This window comes from Chelonoidis abingdonii, chromosome 25, assembly GCF_003597395.2.
Source record: "Chelonoidis abingdonii isolate Lonesome George chromosome 25, CheloAbing_2.0, whole genome shotgun sequence".
Lineage (NCBI taxonomy): Eukaryota > Metazoa > Chordata > Testudines > Testudinidae > Chelonoidis > Chelonoidis abingdonii.
In genome coordinates this window covers 10,182,542-10,205,188 of record NC_133793.1, presented here as the reverse complement: position 1 = coordinate 10,205,188, position 22,647 = coordinate 10,182,542, and the positions used below count along the sequence as shown (strand labels likewise).

The 22,647-nt window shown below is 45.8% G+C and overlaps 1 protein-coding gene across 1 annotated transcript in view; it reads right to left on the bottom strand.

The window, feature by feature from the left end:
• ARID1A (AT-rich interaction domain 1A) overlaps positions 1 to 22,647 on the bottom strand; it is a 75,682-nt gene that overhangs the window by 5,415 nt on the left and 47,620 nt on the right. Inside the window, exons 5-17 of the mRNA XM_032802982.2 lie at positions 19,825 to 20,065; positions 19,257 to 19,346; positions 18,365 to 18,532; positions 17,394 to 17,709; positions 15,563 to 15,708; positions 15,365 to 15,474; positions 9,933 to 10,142; positions 9,078 to 9,285; positions 2,697 to 2,829; positions 2,145 to 2,317; positions 1,789 to 1,939; positions 1,528 to 1,659; positions 1,285 to 1,381 (exon numbers count right to left, since the gene is read on the bottom strand). Coding sequence (XP_032658873.2) covers positions 1,285 to 1,381; positions 1,528 to 1,659; positions 1,789 to 1,939; positions 2,145 to 2,317; positions 2,697 to 2,829; positions 9,078 to 9,285; positions 9,933 to 10,142; positions 15,365 to 15,474; positions 15,563 to 15,708; positions 17,394 to 17,709; positions 18,365 to 18,532; positions 19,257 to 19,346; positions 19,825 to 20,065 — 2,175 coding nt within the window. The remainder of the gene's footprint in view (positions 1 to 1,284; positions 1,382 to 1,527; positions 1,660 to 1,788; positions 1,940 to 2,144; positions 2,318 to 2,696; positions 2,830 to 9,077; positions 9,286 to 9,932; positions 10,143 to 15,364; positions 15,475 to 15,562; positions 15,709 to 17,393; positions 17,710 to 18,364; positions 18,533 to 19,256; positions 19,347 to 19,824; positions 20,066 to 22,647) is intronic.

Here is a 22,647-nt window from a genome sequence, read left to right as displayed (position 1 = left end):
TGCTTTCAGGGCAGGCTAACAGTCAGTGGAAAAGACTTGCCTATGAAAAGAGCTCAGCCTCAACCTTTAGTACACAGTCACCACACAGCACAATGTGTGTGTGGATTCTTATCTGGCCAGCCTCAGCAGCTTCAGCAGACCCTGTTCCAGTTCTTCCATACATTGGACAGCAGAATAGACGTTTCCACTGAAATCTCAGATAGGGTATGAATCAAAAGCTGTAGTTTGTACTTCTATGATGAAAGGAACAATTAGATCTTAAAGCATCTTACAGAAGTGAGCATGACCCCTTTTTTACATAGGGAAGGTCAGTTGGGCCATGACCAAACCAGGATTAAAATCCAGATCTCAACTCCCAGTCCTGTGCCCTAACTACTGTGCTGTCTACCTAGGCTTCAGTGTGCAGCTCTAAAGCTCCAGGAAGACACTTGAGAACCAACGTAACTGAAACCCTTGGCCCAGCGCCCTGTGGCTCTGGTTGCAAAGCCAAACAAACTGCAAAGCAGTTGGAATTATTCTTAGCACAACTCTGCAAGTGCCCTCTACTATATGTTCACAAGCCAGACAGGATTTATCCCAAAACTGCAAGAAAAATAAGGGATTGGTGGAGGCATTGCCATGAATAGCAAGTTAAATTTCCTCTCAGTTTTTATGGATGTTACGCTAAACTCTTCTCTGAGCAAAGTGCATTGTATATCTATAAACACACTCATAGGATGGATATAACCCCAAAATCTTCAACAATGGGCTCTGCAAATGAAAAACATCCAAGAAAATTCTGGGTTGTGTGGAAGGATCTGAGTCAGAGGCAGTTACCTAGACCTATTAAGGGATGATCCTGAGGCCATACATGAAATACTAGACAAATCAGCTGTTAGACATACTCTGGGGATCAGACAAGTAGGTTACAGGGAGAACAGGCCCCCAAGTGAAACCTTCTGGGCTCCCAAAATCGGAACAAGTAACTGTACTAGCTGTGTACCAAAGAGCCCCTACTTTACAGAACATGGCTAATAGGACTAAATGTTGTAAACACTGCAAGAAACCACACCGTGTATTACAGCAAAGTCACATTAAAACCTGTTTAACCACTTGGAAACTGGCAGTAACATGGAAAGGTTCTGCATGATGTTTGGGCATGTACATGTTATATAACTCTCAAATATTAAACAGAAATCAGTACAGCAGACAGCTACCCCAGAAAACAATTTGCTTTTGACAACTTTCCACAGGTAAATCACCCCATTCTTCTCTTGAGTGAAGCTGAGAGGTTTGGGAGCTCACCTGCTGTTGCTGTTGATAGATGGTGGTTTGCTGACTGGGAAAGGGACTGCCAGAGGATGTGCCTTGAGTGGAGAACTGATTGCCATAGGAATCATGTCTGCAGAGAGAGATTGAACAGGTGCATCACCCTCTGCCTAGGTGCACACTTAGCGACAAGGGTTTCTGAACTCCCTTTCTGTTGTGGGAGGCAACCAGTTCTATTAACTGGCAAACGCTGCTTGTTTGGCACCAGCCTGCACCTACCGTTGCTGCTGCTGTTGCTGCTGTGGATAGCGGCTGGGAGAGTACATCCCTGAGTCAGGGGTGGAAGGCATAATGTTGGCCTGGGGAGTTCCGGTTCCTAAGCTGCCCTCTGGTCCCATACCTGGCTCCGTCCTACACAAACAAACACAGACACTTGTCAAGGCTGTTCCTTTGTTCCTCTAGAGGAAAGAGGTTACCAGGGCAGTCACCGTTGTGAATAAGGGATATGCTATAAAACTTAAGAGTCCAGAAAGCGCTCACCTCACTCTGTCGTAAGGACCTCCATAGGGATAATGTTGCCGTTGTCCCAGGGCCATGTTACCCATCCCTGGACCTGCAGCACGATTATACGGGTCACCCATACCAGTGTTGGGGCCCTGCCCTGAGGACATGAAGGGGTCACTTCCTGGAGCTGGGAGAGGAAAAGAAAGGCTCAGCACAGCAAGTTCACCTTGGAATCAGAAAACACGTTCTCCCCTTTTACAGGAGATGGATGAAGATGAGGCCACATGGCTCTGGCCCAGGGGCTGCATATATCCCTAAGGCACCTTTCAGGGGTTAGACAGTTCAATGGGTTAAGTGCTTCTGTATAAAAAGAGTATTAAGAGCTCAATCACCTTTCCTCATACTGCTGTACGGATCCTTATTTGGCTCGTAGGACATGCGACCCATCATGTCAGAGGTATTCATGCTGGGCTGGTACCCGGGATTTGGAGTCATGGAGTTCCGCTTCTGGAACGTGGGGTCACTGCCATCTGCAAAGGCATCCTGAAGACCTACTGAGTTACTCCTGATATAATAGAAGAATACACTGTTTAAAGTAAAGTCCTGTGCCACTCTTCGCCCCCCCCACCCCCAGATACCCCCACTTCCCCTTCAAGATGGGTGATCATTTCCCCCTTCCTGACAGACCCACCAAAAGAGGGAAAAAATCCTTGTTTCCCTTCAAAAAGGGAAACCTCTAGGAGAGAAGAAATAATTACACAGATGATGGGACATAGTTACCAATTCCACAGCTTCACTATCAGTTATTACAAAATGAGCATGACTTGTGCAACTGAGCAAAACACTCATCTCGGCCCCAACTCAGAACTGCTAGTGAACATTAGCAATCCTGCCAGCAACACAGGTTCTCTGCTCGCAGCAGACAGAATGTGGCAGTGCAATACCTGATGCCTGGCAAAGGGGGCATCTGACTGTGTGGCGTAGATGCTGGCGTTGGTGGTTTCAAATCTCCTCCCTCTGCCATAGAGCTGCTGGTGGATTGAGGTGTCTGAGGACCCTGCATGGAGCCTGAACCCGCTGGAAGTAGAGAAAGCCAGCATGAGTAGATCTGCACTAGCCAGAACAGGCTACCCAGAAACACTCCAGAATCTCAGCAACTCAAAAAAAATCAAGAGAGACCCCATGAAGGAGTGGTATGGCCATTCTCAAAACACAGACAGGTGAGACCTTTCTCTAATCCCCTCATAAGCCTCCCTCTAAAACAGAACTTGTTTGAAAGAGAGAGGAAAGCAAGTACAAGGACATACCATCGGCTGTCCAGACTTCCCAACAAATCCATACACAACACACTGAGCTGTGAGAACGCTTAAGGCCCTTATAATTCTCTGTCAGAAAAAAATGTCTCTTATCCTTTCGATCCGATTGTCCCATCCTCACCCCTTTAAATCACCTCCACACCATAACGGACAAGCTCCCCAGATTATCTGGTGTCAGAGGAAGATGCTTAGCAGCGTACCAGGCTGCACAGAATTAAAATGTTTCTTCAGCAAGAGTGACAACCCCAACCCCACTATCGCGGTTAACAGCCCTGCACCTTCATGTTCCCAACGTACTCCAGGCAAAGGTAGCAAGTTTGATGTCTCATTAGGCTCACAGGCTTTATGAGATGGAAACTCCACAGCCTTCAATGGAAGTCACTCTGATTTTGTAATGCAAGGCTCCCTTATCTGACATGCCCTTTCTGGTGGGGATTCATTCAGGATAACTCTAGAAGCATTCCTAAGCCATCTTGGGACAGACTCAGGAACAGGGACCAGAGAAAGAACAGCACTTTCAATGAATGACAAACCTCTTGTTTAGCCAAGAAGTGGAGGATCAATTGAGACAAAGCAGCTATGGAAAACCCTCACTTGATAATCGTAGGTCATCATGTGTAACCAAGCACACACTGAGCTTAGGGAGTTCCACTATTCCAGTGGAACTACTTGCAGCTGGCAAGAGCTGAACTCTTAATTAATGTTTCCATTAGTTACCATTCCCAGCACCCAATATCCCTCAGCTTCAGCCTTGCTGCTTGATGAGTCATTTCAGCTATTCATTAAAATCCTCTAAGGTCACATACAGGTCATGTTTGTTTATGCCCCACCTTCCTGGCACCCTATCCCTCTCCCCCCTCCCCCCGCCCTTCCTCCTTCCCAATCTGGGGACGTCTCCACAGAAGGAAGGGCAGTCAAGCTCAGCAGGAAGCTTCATTCATAACCCCTCCCCCACACCCTTCTTCACTATTCATTAGCATTTCAGCTCCACTCCCGCCCTCCTGGGAATTCAGCGCTGGGCTCCACTGCATTAGAACACACAGACAGCAACAGGAAGAGGCTGTTTGTTCCCACCCCCTGCTGTCCCTCCCACTCGCCAATTTACAAACAGTTGGAGACAAGCCAATTCCATCCCCTGGGAATTCAACCTAACAGCCCACTGAAGGCACTTCCCAGGGAACACCCAGCCATCCACACTCAGGAATCCAAGGCGGCTTGGGGGAAGAGGAGGAAGTCTGGAAGGCAATACCCAGCCTCCCAGGCAGACAAGTCAGGCAGCCTTTTTTATTTTTATTTGGGGGTGGGGGGGGAGAGAGAAGGGGGCCTGCAAACTGCACACTACATGCTTTACAGAGAGGATTGCCTGAGCAGGGCGTACGTTTCATTAGACTCTCCAGTAGCCCTACCCCACCACACACGCCGAGAAAGTCACTTCTCTATGGATCCCTATGTATTCCACAGCTTAATGGCAGAATTGTGTATTAGAATCTAAGCCTCCAGTAAGATGAAAATAAGTGGAAAGTGATCTTCACAGCCAGAAGGGCCAGCAATCAAACACGTAGTCTGCAAACAACCTGAAGCAACAGCTCTGAGTGATATGAACCACCTCCATTCATCTTCATGGGGTGTTAACTTGGTATGCCAGCGATGGCAGCTTAAATGCATTCAGTGGTGGACATGCGGGGCACAGCTCTGGAAACCAGAACTCAAACCTTTCCACTCCCCCACCAAGAGAGAGTCACCTCCTCCTTGTTTGCAAGAGAGGAACAGACGCATCCCCACAGTGCTAGAAGCCACCAGCTGCCTTCTGGGTTCTAGTTGTCAAACTGCTGTCAGCTGCCAAACCTAACTCAGGCCTCCTGGGTACCAAATGCCCCACTGTCCTCTATTCAGCTGCCAAAAAGAAACGTTCTTTGAGAGAGTTGCCTATGTGCACTCGCATTTGTGGGATGCTCCCCCCATCTGGGTTTCAGGAACCTGGTGGGACAGCATGAGTACTCACCTGAGGCACCTGAGGTTTGCAGCCAAGGTTGTTAAAGACAACTATGTGGGTGAGTGAATAGTGTGAATAAGTGGAGACAACTCTGAAAGGACCACACAGTTACTGACTCTGCTCCAAGGTTGCTTCTACAGAGCTTCCCACTTCTGGGAGTCAAGCATGCAGGAGACCACCACGGAAGGTGCGCTGAGGTGGTTTAATTGAACATGATTGCAGAACAGTCCTCCGAAATTAAGCATCAGATTTACAGGCCAAGTCAAGAGAGCACTGCTGCATAAACGTACAAAGAATCCGGGGCAGCAGACCTGCAGATTTCCATCACTAAAGCAAGCCATCAATGCCACCATATCCCTAGAAGGCCAAGTCTTGAGAATCACGTACAATCACGCTAGCTAAAGAAAAAGAGAAAGCTATGCATCATCTAATCCATTGACAGGCACCAAGCGGAAATGCCACCCTTTCCACATTAATCTCCAAATGCCACAAGTAACTTCCTAGATCAGTGGTTTTCCAACTTTTTTTTTTCTGGTGACCCAGCTGAAGAAAATTGTTGATGCCCGTGATGGGTTTGAGAGGGGCTCAGGGCTGGAGCAGAGGGCTGGGGCGATGGGGTGAGGCTGCGGGGTGGGGCTGGGAATGAGGGGTTCAGGGCTGGGGCCGGGGATGAGGGGTTTGGGGTGAAAGCGGTTGGGGTGTGGGAAGGGATCAGGGCTCTGAGCTAGGGTTGCAGGCCCTGGGGTGGGGTTCTGGGTTTGGAGTGCAGGAAGGGGTTCTGGGTTGGGGGGGCTCTGGGCTGGGGCAGGGGCACATACTTACCTCCAGCAGCTCCCCATTAGCAGCGCAGCCAGGATGCAGCGCCAGGCTTCCCGCCTGTCCTGGTGCCACGGACCGCACTGTGCCCCAGAAGCGGCCACCAGCAGGTCTGGCTCCTAGGCGGAGGCATGCAAACGGCTCCACGTGACTCTTGCCTGCAGGCACCGCCCCCTCCCCTCAGTTCCCATTGGTGCTCAGGACAGGGGTAGTGTGTGGAGCCCCATGGCCTCCCCCTACCTAGAAGCAGGACTCACTGCTGGCCGCTTCCGGAGCACAGTGCGGTGTCAGAAAAGGTAGGGGAGCACTGTTAACGGGACTTTTAATGTCCCAGTCGGCAGTGCTGACCAGAGCAAGATGACTCACTGCCTTACCCAGTAGCAGGTCGCGACCCACTGTTTGAAAAACTCCCTCTTAGATGCCTTAGTCCTAACCAAATAAACTCAGAACCCTCCTAACACCTTGGTTATGTAGCCTCATTTTCCTGCTGGAAAGAATGAGGTTTTGCGAAGAAAGCTGGAAGAGATCAGCAGTCTGGTTTAAGTTTAACTCAGACGCTGCTTTAGGCAAAATTTTTGCCTAATGACAAAATAGTTTCATCTTGTGGAATACAGTGAAGTTAATCCCACACTGGGACAGGTTTCCTGAATGGTGGAAAGACATTATCCAGTCCTCTGAGGAATCTTGTGACTGTGGCTGAATGCTTCACAGTTGCCTATGGGAGAGTGGTATTCTGAGATGGCAAACAAGAGCATTTTGTTCAAGGACACAGCAAGGCTGATGCTTCAGATACAGTAAGAAGTCAATAAAAGATTATATGAACACAGAGCATGGTGATGAACTGCCAGCCACTGGTGGGAGAGGGAAAACCTTTATTCACTTCTGGAAGTAGTATTTCAATATGGAACGCTTCCTGGTCTGCAAAGAGATGCTTTGTAGCCTTGCAGAATTTGCTAGACAAGAAGAAATCCATGTCCTATGACCCAAGCAGCAAGTTGAAGAGACTGATTTGGGATGCAGAACAAGATTGTTCTCTTGTTACAAGGCCTGGTGGCATAGGTAGCTGGTATGGACGAGACCTATATAGCAATACTGCCTGTTCCAAACAACTGGACTGATCAAGCTAAATCAGGCCCTGAATCAATTCTCTCTCACCACCAGTGGCAGTAAAGGGATTGGTGGAAACGCACATAGTGGATCCCTGCTCCAATTCAAATTGGAAGAATATTGGTCACTGGATTTTCTCTTCATCCCTGCTCTGGAACAACTACAAAAATGAGGATGCTGCACTGCTGCCTCTACCTGAGGAGGTATGTTTTTCTACCCAAAAAGTAAATCTTTCTGGTTTTGTCAGAAGGGGAAGAACCACCAAACTTGGCGTAATTAAGGCTTCCCATTGGCCGCAGAGATGACCAAAAGAGTCAGTCAGGTGTGGGAAAGATGCTGAAATCCCTGCTGTAGAACTGGGTACAAGCAACCTCCCTTTGTGGTGATGAAGGGTGCAGATCCTGGGATCAGCCAGCTACCTGTAGCAGGTGTCAACAGTAAGTTCTTCTCCTCGGTCTCAGGTACAGTATATATCAAAATAGGCAGCATTTTCTTCCCGGACTTGGACAGTCTTCAACTAACGATAATTATTCAAACCAGCAACTCTTGAAATTAGCTGTAGTCATCAGGAGTAATGGGGGCAGACATGGTAGCATTCAGGCAAAGCAGAAGTACTGACATCAGATGTGACTCATCCCTACCCGGCAGGCATGTTATACTGTGGATAGGAGCCAAAGGTGGAGAGAGTCGATTGCCTCTTTAAATTGTTGAGTCTAAGAAGGTCATGGTGACTGCCCTTGGCCCTTTTGGGAAAGTCAACAAAGCGGGCTTCTCAACTGGCTACCAATAAACTGATGGAGGCAGCTGCATCAGCCACGAGTTAAAGCACAGTGAGGATGGGAGAAAGCAGCAGCATCTGCAGAGAAATATGGCAGGGAGCCTGAGAACCCTTTGAGAGAAAGGTCCGTAGTGGCGCCTGAAGGGGAATCACACACAATCCCAGATGCTTCCTTTTGCCAGGACTGACAAGATTTACAAAACTGGAGTACTCTCAAAGCAGGACTCCCTTTCACCTGTTCTGGAGCTGGACAGAGATGCCCATCCCAGAACCAAAGGCTCTCTTTCCCACATTAAGGTGCTTCAAAGCAGACAAAGGTCTACTTTACCTTTGCATGGAAATGGGGCCCTAACCAGAAAATGCATCTGAGGATCTGCTTGTAAGGCTCAATCATTAGGAGGGCCTGGAACCAGCTGAGTACACCTAGTCTTTTGTAATAGAGGCTTAAAGACTTGGCATGTTCAAAACAGCCATCCAGGGAAATGGCCTTCTCCAATACAAACAGGATAGAAGGTATCACACTCTTGAAAGACAAAGGGGCACAAAATGCACTGCTTAAAGCCAGACTTTTCTCCTGTTCTGTACAGTCTGGATCAGACAGGATGCCCAGGAAACAGGGAACAAACTGGAGACTCTCCAGGAAACAAAACTACACAACAGAGACTAATTATCTATTCTAAAGCTCCCCTAAATGGTCTATAACCAAAAACCATCCCAACAAGTACCAATTTAAGTTTGTGTTTAAAAACAAAAAAGGCTTTGAGAACAGAGACCTATACCTGCAGCTAGCCATAGGAAAAGTAACTGACTGATGCAGTACCTGACAACACAGCCCCATAACGCAAGCTTCAAGTATTCAGTGCCACGGAGGGGTGCCTTTGTGATCACACAGTGCTACTTTCCCAAAAGGTTCCTACAGACATGAGGGTTCCCTCCCAGTCAGCAGAAAAGTAACTGGAGAGGCCATCAGCCTGCCACACCCCATATATCCCTCATTCTCAGCACGAGGCAGATGCAGACCAATGGACGCTCCTACTGAAGGAATTCTGGTCTTGGGCACACAGACAACAACATTTGCACCCACCATGAACACCCATAGGGACGAGCACTCGAAGATGCACACACTACAAGGAATACGCTACTCACTGTTCTATTCACTTACACGTGGAGCTCATTAAAAGCCTTAATTTGAATGCCTCTGATATTGTCATCAGAATTTCCATTTTACAGTAGGACTGTGGGTGACCTTGGAGAGGAATTTAAATCCAACTTGCTGCAGAATAGATGGGATCTTGTCTGTAGTCTTTATACTCACCTGGAGATGGGGGCTGTATCTTGGGCTGGGACTTCTTTGAATCTGCAGCTGCAAAGATGTCTGGGGGTGGGTCTTCGCCTCGTTCAATCTTGCACTCAAAGGCATAGAGACATTGGATGTACTGCTTCTTCAAAGAACTAGCTGCACTGCTAGAGGTGCCCACGTTAAGATTGGTAGCTAGCTCACGCCATTTCTTGTTTTTGTTGACCTAGACAACCACAAAGAGAGTCCAGAACATAAAATTCAAGCCATTTCCCCTTTCCAGGAGACCCCCGGCCCAGGGTGAGACAGAGCCACATTTCCCAGCTAGATACTAGCTAAATATGTAGCAATCATAACAGCTACATAGTTGGACTGAAACTGTGGATCAAAACCAAAACAGTAAGCCTCCCCTTCACCCACCTGGAGTGGGGGGGAAAAGGAGCCTCAGAGATGGATAATACCAAGCAGCAAACTGAAGTAAACATGAGGCCAGCAGGCAGCCAACATGCACCAACACTAAAAAGCGATGCAAACATAGCAAGCATCATTGCTGCTCTTGGGCTGGGTGAGGAAAAGCACGAGCTGGAGCTCAGTGCTGTCAGAATACTCGGAACAGGAGCAACTACCATGAGCACTGCGATTAGATCCACTTAATTCAAGTACACTGGATTTTATAAATACGATATTAATGCTATTTTACAAGTTCCAGACTCAATTTAAATCAGAAGAACTCAATTAGCAAATCAAGTTAAGCTTGAATCCTGTTGCCTATATAATACTTGAGATTGAGACAGATGCGGTTATGCATACAAACATATAGCTATCTCACTTGAGTCACAGTCGTGATGACTTTCACAGCTTCTGGTCACCCACCTGAGTCAGTCCTCCAATCTCCTTTACAGAGATATAGAGCCGGTAAAGGTCTAGGGGTTTTCTGCCCACTGCTGGGAGGTTGGTCATGCCCATTGCCTTCTCTTCAGTGAAGGCTAGGTAGCGATCTACCCAAATCTTCCTCTCCGGCTCACCACCCAGCTCATACAATTTGGTAATCTTCTCATTGGTGGTAGTAGAGGAACTGGACTTCTAGAATAAGGAGAAAGCAGATCTCAAAATGGAGGAGCAAGTGAGCCAAGAAATTTAAACAGATCAAGTTCTGGCCAGGTTCATCATCTTATAAAGTAGAAAAAAACTTTAGGAAGGGATAAAATTCTGCAGTTGTATTAGGAGCGGCTGTACAATCAGCCCAAAGGTGAAATGCACACATCTCAGTACAAGGTTGGTGTAGATGGACAGTTGACTCAGAGCTTTTATGCACAACACCGCTGAGAATCACAATGACCACACTTCAGAAGATGAAGTTAGTCCACCAGTAGGAAGGCTGCAGAAGCTAGGTAAGCTTCCTCCAGACACCAGAATAGTTTTTGTGGGGAGCGGAAGAGGGACGGACAAGGGGATACAATCTTTCTTCTAAACAAGAGACTGACTTACCCGTAATTTTGCTTCTCTGAAGAGACTTTGTAGGATATTCTTATTACTGGGAGGGGGAAGGGCAGGGGAGAGCCTTTGTTCCTTAGCACAAGAAATGGGGAACTCCCTTAGCTCTTAAGGTTTTCTGCTCCCCAAGGACAGCACTAACGGGATAAAGGAAAGCCAGATTCCCTGTTAGCCACCACACTCTGCCAACGATAAACACTGCCCTCCAAACTTTTCAGTCAATCCATTTTCTAATTACTCCAGTGGAAGCTCCCAGGATACATTACTACAGATGTACCAAGGATCAAAAATATCCCCCAAAGAAAAGTAAGACTAGGTGTAAGGTTTTAAATTAAACCTCCAAAGTCTGACAGGAAGTGGACAGGTGAGGAATCCTACAAGAGAGTCTCTTCCCTTCATAATTTTCCCTCCCTAATGACTCAATCTGCAGAATTTCCACAAGTTGCAACAATGCCACTAATGCCAAAATTGGTGGAAATTTCTCTCTTCCCCTGCCGCATTTGCTGCTTTTTACTCACAAATATAAAAGGAAGATGTCTCTTAAAAAATACTACACCAAACCACCTTCAAGTTTGCAGAAGGAGACCACAATTAAAACTTCCTGATGTAAAATAATTAGTCAACTGAAAGTAAGGGGTATCCTGAATTAAAGACTGTATTGAAGGTAAGGGGAAGAAAAGGAGTTTGGCCTCTCCTATCTTGGAAACAGAGTCTGGGGTAGAAGCTCCCCGACGGGAGCTCAATTCTGGAGGCTGAATCCAAGCAATCACGTGCAAGTCTGCAGAATGAGGACTGTGTAGCTACTCTACAGCAGTCAACAATTAAATATTTGAGACAGACTGTGGTGGCAACCTTGTCCTGGATCAAAGTAGCTTTTACAAAGTCTTCTAGTTCCAGGCCAGCCACGTCATAAGAGCAATCAGGTATCCATGTAGATGTGGCCCCGCTGGTCACAACGTTCCCTAGAAAACTGATGTCAAAAGAAACAGAATTGGGTGGATTTTTTTTTTTTTTTTTTAGGGGCGCTAGTCTGCTCCAGGTAGAGCCTGAGACATCCTATCCTGGACCATTTGAGGTGGCATATATGGAAATGTGCCTCTCTGAGATGGGCATGCCGAAGTGGGGGAAATGGTGATAGGGCAATAAGTTCATTAAGATGGAACTCAAAACATGACTTACGAGCAATCTGGGATGAGTCTGCAGCACCACTTTGATCCCCCTTATACCAGGTTTTACAGGGATAATCTCTAGAGCACTTGGTGGTAGAAGTCACTGCCACCAGTAAATGACCTTTCATGAAGGAAATTTAAGCTCCCATGGTTCATAAGGAGTGTTCATCAGCTTTGACAACACCACAGTAAAGTCCCACAACACAAAGAGCTTTTTAATGGTTTTTTGGTTTTTTTTCTAGTATCAGTCCTTATGAGAGTCTGACAAAGAGCTGCAAAGACACTGGTTTACCTTTCATTAAGTCTGGATAAGCTAGACACACCTGGGTGGAGTCAGATTAAGACAGGTGACAAAGGTACCCAAGCATTTTTTTTTCACAAGGCAAGTAACAGGATTTGCATCAGCCCATTTCCATCATTCCATCAAATCTTTTGCCCATGGAATTGTAGGGCTTTCTGGCATAAGGCTAATCAGAGATGCCAAGAGAACACAAGCCACCTGCAAGAGACACCATGCCTATGCATTGCTATCTTGTCAAGTGTTCAGTGACTAACAAGCAGTTAGCTGTCTGTTTGGAGGTGGGTAGTAGCAGTCCTACCTAAACAATGATTGCAGGACCAAAGCAGCTATCCCATCTGGAAGCTTCTGCCAAAGAGTTGTTCCTTGTAAATCCATGGACCAAGCTTCCTGTAGCTGTCAAAGATTTCAAAAATTGGGACAGTCTTCAAACAGGCAGCAGAGGCTCTGTGAGCTCTAATGTGGCTAGATGGACCTCACCTGGCTAACTCTTAATGTGTCTTCATACACTTGGAGACTCTCTCAGATAAACTCTTGGAGGATATTGTCTAACAGTCTCTGCCAGGGCCAAAAAAAAACCCAAACAGTCCAGGGGCATTCCTGAATGATTCTGTCTTGTCAAAACAGGAAGACCGTCCTTTACTATAACCTCAAGTGTGCAAAATTTAGCTTCCCTTGACAATGAGTGAGGTTTGGGGAAAGACACTTGGAAATAAATCAATTGGTTCACATGAAATTGAAAGAACTTGGGTTGAGGTTTGAGTGTGATCCTGTACTTATGAAACACTGTATACAATGGTCCTTGCCATGGAGGGCCTGAATCTCCTCTGCCTGTTGAGTTGATGTAACGGCCACTAAAAGAGGCAGTCTTCCTAGATAAGTGGTGAAGAGAAAAAGTTGCTAAGGGCTCAAAGTGGGATTCATCAACTATGCTAATAAATGAGATCCCCAATCTGGGGACAAACAAAAAGAAGGCCCTCAAGGAATCTTACTGCTGCAGCATGGAAAAAATACAGTAGGGCCCTGGATAAGAAGGCAAGGAGTGAAAGAGTCTAAAAATAAGACACCAACCTCTTTTCCTCTAGGGATGGCAAAATAGTTGGAATGAAAAAAAGCTCTGCTCCTGAATTCTGAACTCTTGCATTGCTCCAAGCGGCAGAAGAAAGTCCACTTCTTGTTTTAATAGTATCACATGAGAAAGAGCCCTGCAAAAGGATGGGGAAACGGGTAGGGCCAGAAAGTGACTGGAGAGAATACTCCTTGTTAATTTCTAGGATCCAGTGATCCAAGCTGATCGGAGTCCAGGCTTCCCCCAAAAAGGCAGCTGCCAAAGGTAGGGATGGATAGAAGTGCAGAGATCCTTTGGAGGTTCTGCCAGGTCTTGACCCACCGACAGATGGACAGACTGCAGCAGCACAGGATAAGGCAGAGGATCATCACTGGAACCTCTGTTTCTTTATCAGCAGCTCTGATGTCCTTTGAAGGCTAGTAATAGGAGGGGCCAGAAGAATGCTGCCTGAAAGAAATCTGTGGTTTCACTGCTTCCTTCTTGTGGGTGGAACACAGAGGCCCAGGAGGGCAGCATCACCCTGGAGTCCTTTAAGAAATGGAATCTGTCTTTGAACTACAGCACTTGTTGCCCTTAAAGGGAAGATCCTCAGTTGCTGTTTGGACTGCCCCAGGCTGGAGCCAGGATGATCGTCTCACACCAACCAATGTACTCACAGAACGTGCTGCTGCACAGGACACATCCAGTGCAGCCTATAAGGATATGAGGGCTATCAGCTGTCCTTCAGACATACTCTCTAGTTCCTCTCTGTGTTCCTGGAAGTAGCATGTCCACAAACTGAGACAGCCGGTTCCAACTGAAATAACGGTATTAGACAGAAGCATCTGGAGCATATGGCGGCTGGTAGATGAAAATTTTGCATCTGAATAGACTCAGACTGGACCTTTCTCCCTGGGTGTGGATTTGGGAGGTCCCTATTGCTTCAATATCTCTTGGACCGCAGCTACTACAAGCAAATGTGGTACCGGATGGGAACAAAGATATTCAAAATCCCTTGAAAGTGACAAAGTGTGGATGTAGTCATAACGGATGCTTGTGCGTGCCACAGGTTTTTCGTAGGTTCCAGTAGTCCCTCCTTTATAGACATGGAGAGCCTACCAGGCACGGATGGGTGCAAGATGTCCTGCAGTCTGGGAACCTGCACCATTTCCAGAGGTATATCTAAAGCAGGGGTCGGCGACCTTTCAGAAGTGGTGTGCTGAGTCTTCATTTATTCACTCTAATTTAAGGTTTCATGTGCCAGTAATACATTTTAACGTTTTTAGACAGTCTATAATATACACCTAAACTATTGTTGTATGTAAGGTAAATGTTTTTAAAATGTTTAAGAAACTTCATTTAAAATTAAATTAAAATGCAGAGCCCCCCGGACCGGTGACTAGGATCCTGGGCAGTGAGAGTGCCACTGAAAATCAGCTCACGTGCCATAGGTTGCCTACCCCGATCTAAAGTCTCTGCCATGCGCTTGAGGCAGTCCTAGAATGCCTTGAAGTCATCAGCTGAAGACGACGCTGAGAAGAGAATTAGGTGACTGTGGCGGGAACAAGTTGTTGTGCTCTTTGTAAAACACTTTCCTCCTCCTCCTGCCTTTCCAGGATTTGAGGCTAGCTGACATGGCTATGTTGGTTTAGATTGTCTCTAACCCTATCAGCAAGAAAACAGACTCTCTCCCATTTCTTAAGTAACTGCTCTACAGAGCCAAGGGGAGAGAGAGTGGCATCCGTACAACAGATAATTTTGAGGGAGAGGGTAAAGTAAAGTAATCTTCTTGGGGCAGAGACCATGTCATCTATGTGTTTGTACAACGTCCATGCAATGGGACCCTGATTCCGACTTTCCATGTCTTTAAGCACAACTATAATATTAATATACAGTAACAAGGGAGAGTATGTTACACACACACACACACAATCAGAGCCTTTCCCAAAGCATTCTCCACCAAAATCTCAGATGTAATTGTTTAAATTATGATCTAATGTACTGCATACAAAAAGGACATTCATCTCACTAGCTGCATTTGACCCAGTGGTGCAACGTTTCAGAAGCAGCACATAACAGATTACAAGGATAAGTTTACTGATGGAGGGTGGGGGAGAAAGGTGTACTAGCAAGCCTTCAGGGACCATTTAAATACAGTATGAAAATACTCAGGCAGTAAATAGTCACATTATTAAATGGAAGTTTTGAACAGACGATCAATTAAAACCAGTGCATGAAGGTCATATTCTCACATTTCCTATCACCTGGGAAGGTAACAGGAATACACAGGCTTTACCTTTGATTTGGATTCTGTTTTTGGCGTCCCATCTGCTTTGTTGTTCATTTTAGTTGCAGGCGTTAATTTGACATCCCCAAGGCCCATCATCTCAGGACTTGCTGCCATCCCTAGAAGATTAAACAGAATCTTCCAACACTGCATTTCAATTCAGTATCATGAAATCCAATGCCCTCCTTGGGGTTAGCGCTGGCTTACCTGCCGAGTTGTTGGCCATATTCCCACTCATAGGATATGGAGGACCCTGGGGGTTTATCATCCCAGCCATGCTGTTAATTCCTTGTCCATAAGGAGCTCCAGTTCCCATCATCCCCCCTTGATTCATGTTGGGATAGCCAGGAGCCCTGGAAACAGGATAGGGAGAGAGCAGAAGTACATTTTCAATATCAAGGATTAAGAGTTGTATTCTGCTAGAGTGGGCTTTGCTAACGGAGGCTTTCCTGCAGTTGAACCATGAAATGGAAGTGCTTGTCTACACTGCGCCACAACAGGGACACTACAGGGGTGTGAACTGCAGAGTACACTGAAGTGCTGCACTCTACCTGCTCCGTGTGGACACTGCTGGGATGAACTAGTAGCCCCCTTTCAAATGGACTATGTTAACGCAAAGTAAATTCCTTTTAGTTGGCACCAGGAGTGTCCACATGGGGCAGTTTGGGTACATCTACACAGTAGTGAAAGACACATGGCATGGCTGCAGCTGGGCTGGGCAGGTGGGGCTAAAACTTGCTGTCTATATGTTTGGGCTCAGGCTGGAGCCCAAGCTCTAGGATCCTCCCCTCCTCACAGAGTCCCAGAGCTCAGGCTCCAATTCAAGCCCAAACAATTTTTCAGCCCCAGAACCTGAGCCCTGTGGACCTAAGTCAGCAGACCTGGGTCAGCCATGGATATATTATCCCTGTGTACTCAGAGCACAACACATCCCCAGAGCCCTAACTGCGGCAGTGCAGACATAGTCTTAGTCTCACTGAAAGTGAATGAGACTTAAGCTCCAAAATATGTCAACCAATTCTGAAAATGGAACTTCAATGCTTTTGAAAGTTTCCCCCCCTAATCTTCCTCTGTTGCACTCCGTCGCAGATGTTAAGTGACCTGCCAAAGGAGACGGAACTCTCAGATCTGGAATGTCACTGTTAAGTGCTGTTGCTCCTAATGTCCAAGCAGAAAGTACACTGTTCTCCAGTCTACTGCAACCACTGTTCTCCCTCCTTTTTGCTAAATCAGATATACTCAAAAGCACCACACCTAAATACCAACTCAAACTCACATTGCAATAGAAGAGGCATCTCTAGCTTTACATCTATGGTTGGGGACTATTAATCCAACAGCCGTACAATCAGGTGATAGGCCTTGTCATAAACAGAAATGGGAGACTGGAATGTTTGTTCAGATCTCATTGATATGCAAGACAAACCAGCAAACTTCTACTCTGCAGAGGCAACTCAACTTGTGTGTGAATTCATTGCTCTCATGACTACCCTGGTTGACCTCTGTATGCAACCTCCACCTGATTTTACAGCCGTCCTACTCTTTCCTGCAGACTCCAATAATGAATTCCAGATCTCCTGCCTCAGGTCTGCTGCTCACCAAGACCCCAAAGGAAAAGGTGAACTGCACTGGACACAACTTGGGTCTAAACGCCTCAACTCAAAAAACAGACACAAACAGTTGGAATAATGGCCTGCTAGGTTTACTTGCTCTTCCAGGCACACTGCATCTTGTTCTCACCTGTGCAACAGCTCCAGAAACCAAAACTGCATGGATCTCAAAGAACAACAGACTTTCTTTATACACATAAAGAAGCCACATAACATTGCTAATTGTATAGTGATTCAAATACACTTCTCCGCTCCTAACTTCTCCAGGATGACTGAAGAAATGCTCTTCTGCAGGCATTGTAAGGAAACTTGTGTTCAGGGTTTCCCAAATTTGATTTGTTTCAAAACACATCCCAATCTGAAGTTATAGGACATACTATGTGAAAGGGCTGAAAGCAAGAACAGAGCCATAGGGTAGCCTCATTTCTTACCTGTTCTGGATGGAGTTGGCAGCAGCATGCATGGCAGCAGCAGCTGCTTCTTGTGCTTTCCGGTTCATGCCACTTGGTGGTGGGCACATCCCTGTCCCCACCTGGGGAGGCATATTTGCCATGTTGGGTCCATAGGGCCTGTTCCCTATGGCTGCATGGCTCATCCTTCCTGGGGGAAGCCCAGTATAGGGTTGCACACCAGTCTGACCATGCATCTGGCTCCCTGCTCCCATTGGGTTTATACTTCCCCCCATTCCTGGGCTGGGGTAGTTGGCATTAGGCATAGCATTATAGTTTGGCTGTCTGGGATAACCTCCTGCAGAGAGAAGAGCAGGGAGAAAAAGCACATTCAACTACTTAATTTGTGACTCATTAGAAGTCTTCAAATCTGCAGCTGTTTTAAAGTCACTAATAAAAGAGCACAAGGGACATGGGTGAATTTTAGCACCTCAACTCAGTTAATTTACCTGGTTATAATACACATAAAATAGGTCTAAAAACACAATCCAGCAACATCACCACGAACCTCCCCTGAGCACATCACAGAACACAATGGGCCAAACGGCCCAGGACAAGACGGCGAGGTCACAGATAAAAGTGCCATAAGACGTACAACTCCTGTCAAGTTTCCCCCCTCTGAAGTTAACAGAATTAACAGCAGTTTGGAGGCACAATCATCTAATGTTTTTACAAACCAGGAGGGGAATTCACTAGCAGAAGTACTTTAATCCTTAAAGCCATCTGTCTTACCCGTGTTCCCAGGCGACACACACAAAGCATGCTCCCTTTCACGGCAGGAAAGGGTTTCAGATGCTGCTGCATGATCCACACATTTTAAACCACTCCAAACAAATGCAATTTGTCAAAGGCAAAAAAGACTACAGGGGATATGGGCCATTTTTCCTGCCCACATGTTTACTTAGTAGAGCTCTATCAGTTTCCCATTCTATCCAATTGGTTCATGCCCTTACCTTGAGGACCATACTGACCCCCCTGGGGTCCATAGCTTCCCAGTGAATTCTGCTGATAAGCTCCCATCCCAGCATGAATCTGTCCTCCAGAAGACTGACGTGGAGATAAGGCGGAGCCAGGCTGAGGTGAGCTGTACTGGGGCATCTGAGGATTTCTCTGCATGTAACCTGATCAATGAGACATTCAAATGAGATAGTTATTCATTCAAATCGTTGGTACTACTGCACACACAAACATCTCTGGGCTTCAGGAACACACACACAAACATTCAAATGACACAGCCCAGACAGATTTTTTTTTAAAGCAATTGCCATTAAAAAAAGTCAATTGTATGTGCCAAAAGATTCCACACCTACTGTCTACTCTAACTCAGGAAAAATGACAGCATGTCATGGCACTTGTAGCGAGCTAGCCAATGTTGCTTTTTTAGTGGGGACCATCGTACTACATATGCCTGCAGCCATAAAGAGAGACGTTCCTACTCATGTATCCATCTTCCAGTGAACCTGTTCCCTTTTATGGAGCACAAAGGGACAACTGTTGTAAACATCCTACATTTTGAAGTTTAAGGTTATGGTTTTTGGAAATGCAGGATACACAGAAATTTGTTTTAAAAGCTGCAGGGAACATCTTAATCAAAGTAAAATCTCTAGGGTAAGCAACAGGCAACCTTATTGCAATGTGCTCTGAACCCTTATTGAGTTGAAAGAGCTACTCCAGCTTTACAAATGGTATCTTAGCCCACAATCTCTGCCTCACGTGGAAGAGGCTGGTTTCAAAGCTTGCACAGTCCAGACAATCTTTATTATTTATATACCTTGCTTTACATTTAGAAGTCTACTGTTAAAACTTAGAACCCTTAACACCACATACACACGCTCATTCCCCTACCTCGATCTTGTACTATGCTTGACTGATTCATGGAAGGATGCATGATACTGTCCGAATGGCCACTAGGTGGTCGGGGTGGCATCTGATTGCCTGCACCATGGATAGAAAAGTATTAGCCACAAGAAGTACATACACAAGAAAATACAGAATACCTAGAAATGGCTGGTAGAGGCTTAGACTCATAGCATTAAACAATAAGGCAGCAACAAAATCCAAGGGGAGGTGGCGGGAGGGGTTAAACCAACCAAAGGAAGTGTGGGAGGAGGAGAAAACACAGTTATATTAGTCTTTTCCATATAAAACAATTAACATTATGTTACTAGTTTGCAGGCAGGCAGACTACAGCTACTCCGCTAGATACCTTATTTCATATATTTAAAAATCTCCTCCTCCAAGTTGTAGCCTTACTTTTAAGGCAACTAAATGATCATGAGACCCCCAGAGTCAGAAAGTGGGGCTGCTCTTGGTAAACCTCTTTAAAACTGCCCATTTTAATTCACTGAGTCCAGGCTCTTCAGCTGCACAGAGCAGTCAACAGCAGATACACAGACACACTGAATACTTTTACCTGGTACTGCTGCAGGTGAGAGTGGACCAGAACGCGACTGAGCAACACTAGCAGGAGAGCCAACAGGGGAAGGGGAGGGTCCTCTGATTCCTGGGAGGTGAGGCGAGGTATGCGGAGAGAAAGGAGACTGAGCTGGGTTACTCTGTTCTCCTTGACTGCTTGAAATCCCTGACGTGCTTACTCCAGGACTCAGGGCTCCTTCTGTACCCATGGGTAGATCATCTATTGAACCAGACAGATCCTGTAGTGCACAGAAAAGCGGATCAGACAAAAAAAATTAAGAGGCAGAGAAACTGTTCTCCTGCACACCACCAGCAAAGAGAAGTGTCTGTTACAGAATTCACAGCATTCTGCTCCTAGGCAGACTACAAACAAAAAGAGTAGAAAAAAAAAAAATCAAACCAGCTCATGTTATTGTGTCAGTTATGAAGGCTGTAACTCAAACCTAGTTGACTGAAATGCATTTTACTCTGTCCTCCCGCCCCCAAATCCAGAAGTTCCCCAGCTGTGGTCTGTGGAGTGCTAACTGGCGGTCCAGAAAGCTAGTTGGTCACATGGGTGCCAAATCTCCAATGTGTTTCAGCCGCTAAGTTGCATTCAAAGAGAATAAAAATAAAATTAAGTTCCTATATAAGCAAGTGACGTAGTTGCCACAGGCGTGTATATGACTGCAAACGGGAGAAGAGGCTGTCTATGTGATGACTAGGTGAAGGGAAGTGGTCCATGACAGAAGAGTGGCTCACCCTTTGAAAGAGTCTGAGAACTCCTGCCTAACCCTCAGTCTACTCTGAGACCTCAGATGAGCTGGGGAGCTTCTTACTTGAGAAAAAACACAAACTGAAATACAGATTTAAAAGAAAACCATGAAACATTTCCCACTTCCCTTTCTTCACAGAAACTGGAAATTAGCCATTTCTTTCTACAGCATTAAGTTTCAGGCATTATTGAAGGCAAGAACAGAGAAGGCTCTCCCCTACTACACACTTCCACCTTGAACCAGGAGACAGTAGTCTTGTCTGAACTCGCTTCAATGCCCTAAATTGGCACAACAGTTGCCGGAAAATTGCAGCCCGTGAACAATGGATAAATTGTCTGAATACTGCATGTACGAGTGGGTAGGGGAATCTTGCATTTTCTACACATGGCTATTATTCAAGTACCTTGGTACCTGCAAAAACCTACGTGCGAGACAGTCCCTGCCATTAAGAGATTAAGCTCTATGATAAAAAAAACCACCACCACCACCACACACGACCTATCATATTGGGAAGAGCTGGAGGAGACAATATATGGTGCTGTGCTCCCCGTCTCTCTCTCTCACACATTCATTCCCCACCCACTTGTCCACCATTAGTAACTCCTTCTTTGCAGAAACCCAAAGAAGAGTATAATAAGGATTCTGACCCTGCCAGAAATCTTTTTTTCCTTACTTCTAAAATATAAACCTTAGGTTTAAAATTAAAAGTTTCAGATTTTTTTTTATTCTTTATGTAGGAACTGTTGTTTCCTGAATTTGTTAATATAAAGTGCACCACCATACAGTTTAATGAACAAAAATGGGGCAGGTTTTTCCTCGATCTGATTCTTATTTCTTATCCAGCATGAGACTAATTTTAAGTAGCTTTTTTTTTTTTTTGACTGATAGTTTAAATATTTTTGTAGGAAATACAGAAGTAGAGTCTTAGTATGTACTTGGATGAAGAGAGAGGCTTGAAAAACCAGTTTTAGGAGGACATTTCATACAGAAGAGGAAGTATGAAGAAAGGCACAGAAGTGGGAAAAACAAATAAACTGTGCTTTGCAGCTGGCATCACTGAAAGAGCAGAAGATGATGCTGATGATTTAGGAATAGGCCACATTTTAGCCTACACTTCACATTTACTTTGAAACAAGGACAGACATCAAGTTAGCTTTGCTCTGTATGTACCTCTGGCCTAAACTAGTGCACATTATACTTTGCATCTTTGAGGAGGAGCCATGTGACCATAATATTCTAATCTGATTTACCACGATTGTGCTAAAAACATGTTTGCATCTTTCCACAGACATCTTTACTTTGAGGACAGCTAGTTTTATGGTATTTGTGTAATAGCAGGTGTACAGCAGCATGGACAGTCTGGCTTTCCATGATTAGGGACAACAGAATACCAAGGTAATTGGACTTGTGGTTAAAGCACTAGATGGCACTTGTAAGGTCTGGATTCAAGCCCCTGCTCTACTACAGACATCCTGAGAAATCTTGGGGTAGGTCACTTTCTCCGTTCCCCTCATTTGTGCAGTGTGGATACGATTACATCCACGCTTCACTGGGATGTTGTACAGATACATTCTACAGTAATGGATGGTGGGGACAAAGGGAAGCTCAGAGGAGCTAGGAGGAATGGGCAGCAGCCCTAGACAGAAGGAGACAAAAAGTTGGAAAGCAAACTGGGAAACTAAAAAATGGCAACTCTGATACCTGTCCGAAATGGTCAGCGATAGATGTGGAGGCGTCAATCAGGTACCCAAGTGGGAGATATGTTCACTGGGGCCTAGCTTATCACTAAACAGACCCCGTGGATGTTCTTCCATAATAGACATGATCCAATTCAAACAGCAATTATTTCAGGGGAAGTTCTGTGGCCTGTGTTATGTTTGTGGGAGGCCAGATTCGAACACAGTGGTCCCTTCAGGCCTTGCAGTCCATAAATCTCAGGCCAGATCAGCACTTCGTCAGAAAGCATTGCCTGAATAAGCATTAAAACCAGCTTGGGCAAATCAGTTTGAATACAACCACTAAGCTGACCATTATGAATAGGGCCAAACCACGTTTTAAAATAAGAA